General features: G+C 54.6%; 1 protein-coding gene across 1 annotated transcript in view; it reads right to left on the reverse strand.

The window, feature by feature from the left end:
• MORN3 (MORN repeat containing 3) overlaps window positions 1-4,106 on the reverse strand; it is a 10,606-nt gene continuing 6,500 nt past the window's right edge. The window contains exons 4-5 of the mRNA XM_021706149.1: window positions 509-693; window positions 1-262 (exon numbers count right to left, since the gene is read on the reverse strand). Of these exons, the coding sequence (XP_021561824.1) occupies window positions 185-262; window positions 509-693 (263 nt within the window). The 3' untranslated portion in view covers window positions 1-184. The remainder of the gene's footprint in view (window positions 263-508; window positions 694-4,106) is intronic.

Here is a 4,106-nt window from a genome sequence, read left to right on the forward strand (position 1 = left end):
CCGTGAAATGGATTTTCAAGGGGAAGGACCAAAAATAATAGCTGCAATGCAGGCCAGAAACCTGCCCTCTCTGGTCTAGCTCCGACCTCCCCACACCCCCACTCCTTCGGAGACCCCCAGGAGATCTATGCATTGTTCTGGGCATAGTGGACGGTGGCAGGCGTGCCCACCTCCTCAGCCGGCATCAATCTCTTTCTTCTTCTGTCTTCTTGAACATGGCCAAGGCTTCCTTCAGCACACCATCAGGGTCTATGATTTTGACCTGGAGGGAAGTAGCAAGGAGTTGGTTTGGGGAGCACAGAAGACCCCGGTCACCAGCCTTGGGCTTCCGCTTGCCTTATGGGTGCTGCCAGCCTCATGAGCCACCTCCCTCGCCAGGGATGCCCTGACTGCAAACAAAACCTGGTCTGTTTCCTGATTGGTCTGGGCCGGGCAAGGCTGGGCGGGGCTGAGGGATGCTGGTTTCTCTCTCTGGGTGTGGCCGCAGAGCCCGGGCAGGGCCCCTCACCTTAGGAATGGGGAACTGGGTGGGCGCAGGAGCCTCATCACGGCCAAAGTCGATCATTGTGCCACACTTGGCCACATCGTCCACCCAGAAGCCTTCAAACAGCTGACCGTGGTCCAGATGGAAGAAGCGCCCTGAGCCGTTCTTCATGCCTTTCTCCCAGAAGCCCTCATAGCGGTTCCCGTTCTCTGGGGGAAAGGACAGGGAGGTCAGTTGCCGGGAACACCAAACCAGGCTGGCCTCCAGGCTGACTCCTGCAGCGTGAGCCGGTGATGCACTGAGCACTGGCTCTTGTGTGTTAGTCAGCACGCGAAGCACTTTACAAACGGAACCCTCAGTTAACTCTCACAATCAGCCTGGCGCGGTGGCTCACGCCTGTAATCCCAGCACTTTGGGAGGTGGAGACAAGAGGATTGCCTGAGCCCATGAGTCCGAGACCCGCTGGGCAACTTGGCGAGGTGTCATCTCTACAATAAATCAAAAAATTGGCTGGGTGAGGTGGCGCGCGCCTGTGGTTCCAGTTACTTGGAAGGCTGAGGTGGAAGGATTGCCTGAGTCCAGCAGGTCAAGGCTGCAGTGACCGTGAATGTGCCACTGCACTCCAGCCTGGTTGACAGAGTGAGGCTTCGATTCAAAAACAAAAAATAAAAACCTTCAGGATCACGCCAGGAGTTTTATCCTCACTTTACGGATGAGGAAATCCTAGCAGAGTTTGAGCAAATTTGCCTGAGGTCACAGCTGGCGAGAGCCCAAGCCAGAACCTGACCCATGCAGGCTGGCCCCAGAGTCCAGGGCATCAGAAATGACACACTCAAAGCTCTCACGCTGTGCGGCCGCAGCAGGCACTCGCTAACTGCAGGCGACTGAGAGTCAGTGAAGGCAGGCACAGGGCTGGGGTGCGTGGGGGATGGGAGTGACAAACATGGCTGGCCTAAACTGTCTCCAGCTGCCCCTGAACCTCAGCTTGGCCGAATCTCATTGGAAGCTGGAATCGAGCTTTCAGTAGCTTGGGCTCTGGTGGGGGACAAAAGACACAGTCCTGGTCCTCATGCAGCTTGCAGTCTGTATGGCCCGTGACATTAACTTTATAGAGTCTACTATGGCCAAGCCCTGTTCTAACAAACGCACTTTTTAATTTTATTCTGAGTCAGGGTCTCTGTCACCCAGGCTGGAGTGCAGTGGCACAATCACAGCTCACCACAGCCTTGACCTCTTGGGCTCAGGTGATCCTCCCTCCTCAGCCTCCTGAGTAGCAAGAGACTATAGGTGCCTGCTACCACGTCCAGGGGTACAGCTATTATTTCCTTTTTTTTTTTTTTTTTTTGAGTTGGAGTCTCTGTCACCCAGACTGGAGTGCAATGGCCGCTCCCGGCCATCGCAGCCTCAACCTGCTGGGCTCCGGTGATCCTTCCGCCTCAGCCTTCCAAGTAGCCGGAACTACAGGCGCGCGCTACCACGCCCGGCTGATTTTTTGATTTATTGTAGAGATGAGGTCTCGCCAAGTTGCCCAGGTGGGTCTCCAACCCGCGGGCTCAGGTGATCCACTCACCTCAGCCTCCCAAAGGCGCGGGATTACAGGCTGAGCCACCGAGCCCGGCTATTTCCGTTTTATAGATGAAGAAACTGAGGCAAAGAGAGGCTAAACAACTTGCCCAAAATTATACATCTAGTGCTAGGAAGGAAAGAAAGCAGGTGCTGAGAATGATGTGCATTAAATGGAGTAGACAGGTTAAGGTCTCTCGGGTGAAAGGAACAATGCAAATTTCTAGAAAAAATCATTCCCAGAATAGGGAACAGCAGTGCAGGGGCCCTGAAGGAGGAACTGAGAGTTGGGTGTCCAGGGGAGAGAGATGGAGGAGGAGCTGGAGGGGGGAGGAGAACCAAATCATGCTGGGCCCTAAAGTCCACAGTAAGGGCCTCGAACTTAGCCCAAGGGCAGTCGGGAACTATGGAAGTGCTGAGATCAAGGTGGTGATAACACCCAATTTGCTTTTTCTTTTTTGAGTTGGAGTCTCACTCTTGCTCAGGCTGAAGTGCAGTGGCACGCTCACGGCCACCGCAGCCTCGACCTGCTGGGTTCAGGTGATCCTTCCGCCTCAGCCTTCCAAGTAGCTGAGACTACAGGCACGCGCCACCACGCCTGGCTAATTTTTTGATATAGTGTAGAGATGAGGTCTCACCAAGTTTCCCAGGCTGGTCTCGAACCTGTGGGCTCAGGCAATCCTCTCACCTCGGCCTCCCAAAGAGCTGGGATTATAGGCGTGAACCACTGCCTATAGGTGCCTGTCACCACATCCAAGGGGGTACAGCTATTATTTCCGTTTTTTTTTTTTTTTTGAGTTGGAGTCTCACTCTATCGCCCAGACTGGAGTGCAGTGGCTGCTCCCAGCCACCGCAGCCTCCACCTGCTGGGCTCCGGTGATCCTTCCGCCTCAGCCTTCCAGGTAGCTGGAACTACAGGTGCATGCTACCATGCCCAGCTAATATTTGATTTATGTAGAGATGAGGTCTCACCAAGTTGCCCAGGCGGGTCTCGAACCCGCGGGCTCAGGCAATCCACTCACTTCAGCCTCCCAAAGGCGCGAGATTACAGGCTGAGCCACCGAGCCCGGCTGACTACTTTTTAAATTTTTTGTAAAGACAGCATCTCATTATGTTGCCCAGGCTGGTCTCAAATGACCCACCCACCTTGGCCTACCAAAGTGCTGGAATTACAGGCGTGAGCCACCGTGCCCAGCCTCAGTTTTTGTTTTGTTTGAGTCAGGGTCTCGTTATGTCACCCTGGCTGAAGTGCAGAGGTACGATCATGGCTCACCACAGCCTCGACCTCCTGGGCTCAAATGATCCTTCTGCCTCAGCTTCCCAAGTAGCTGACACTACAGGTATGCACCACCACGCTTGGTCAATTGTTTTATTTTCTTGTGGAGACAAGGTCCCTTTATGTTGCTCAGGATGGTCTCCAACCCTCGGGTTCAGGCAATCCCCTTGTCTTCGCCTCCCAAAGTGCTGGGATTACAGGCGTGAGCCACTGCGCCCGGCCTCCTTAGCACTTTTGACCCCACAACCACTAGACTGCAGGACCTTGAGCAAGTGATATCACCTTCTGTGCCTCAGTCCATTTGTAAAATGGGGATGATAAGAGAACGTATAGTATTGTTGCAAGGATTAAATGAGCTCAGCGCTGTATAAGTGTAGGCCATGAATATTACAACCATAAGAATTGTCTTAAGCCAGGCTCGGTGGCTCAGCCTGTAATCCCACGCCTTTGGGAGGCTGAGGTGAGTGGATCGCCTGAGCCCGCGGGTTCGAGACCCGCCTGGACAGCGAGACCTCACCTCTACCATAAATCAAAAAATCAGCCGGGCGTGGGAGCGCGCGCCTGTCATCCCGGCTCCTCGGAAGGCTGAGGCGGAAGGATCGCCGGAGCCCGGCAGGTAGAGGCTGCACTGGCCGGGAGCGGCCGCTGCGCTCCAGTCTGGGCGACGGAGTGAGACTCCGACTCAAAAGAAAAAAAGAATTGTCTTACATGTTTATTATGAGGCTCCCCTAGGACAGTGTAAGCTCCCTGCACGGAGAGACCCGGGCTCATCCTCCGCATCCC

Source organism: Carlito syrichta, unplaced genomic scaffold (assembly GCF_000164805.1).
Source record: "Carlito syrichta isolate Samal-C Ts95f unplaced genomic scaffold, Tarsius_syrichta-2.0.1 Scaffold315243, whole genome shotgun sequence".
In the NCBI taxonomy this organism is placed as follows: Eukaryota; Metazoa; Chordata; class Mammalia; order Primates; family Tarsiidae; genus Carlito; species Carlito syrichta.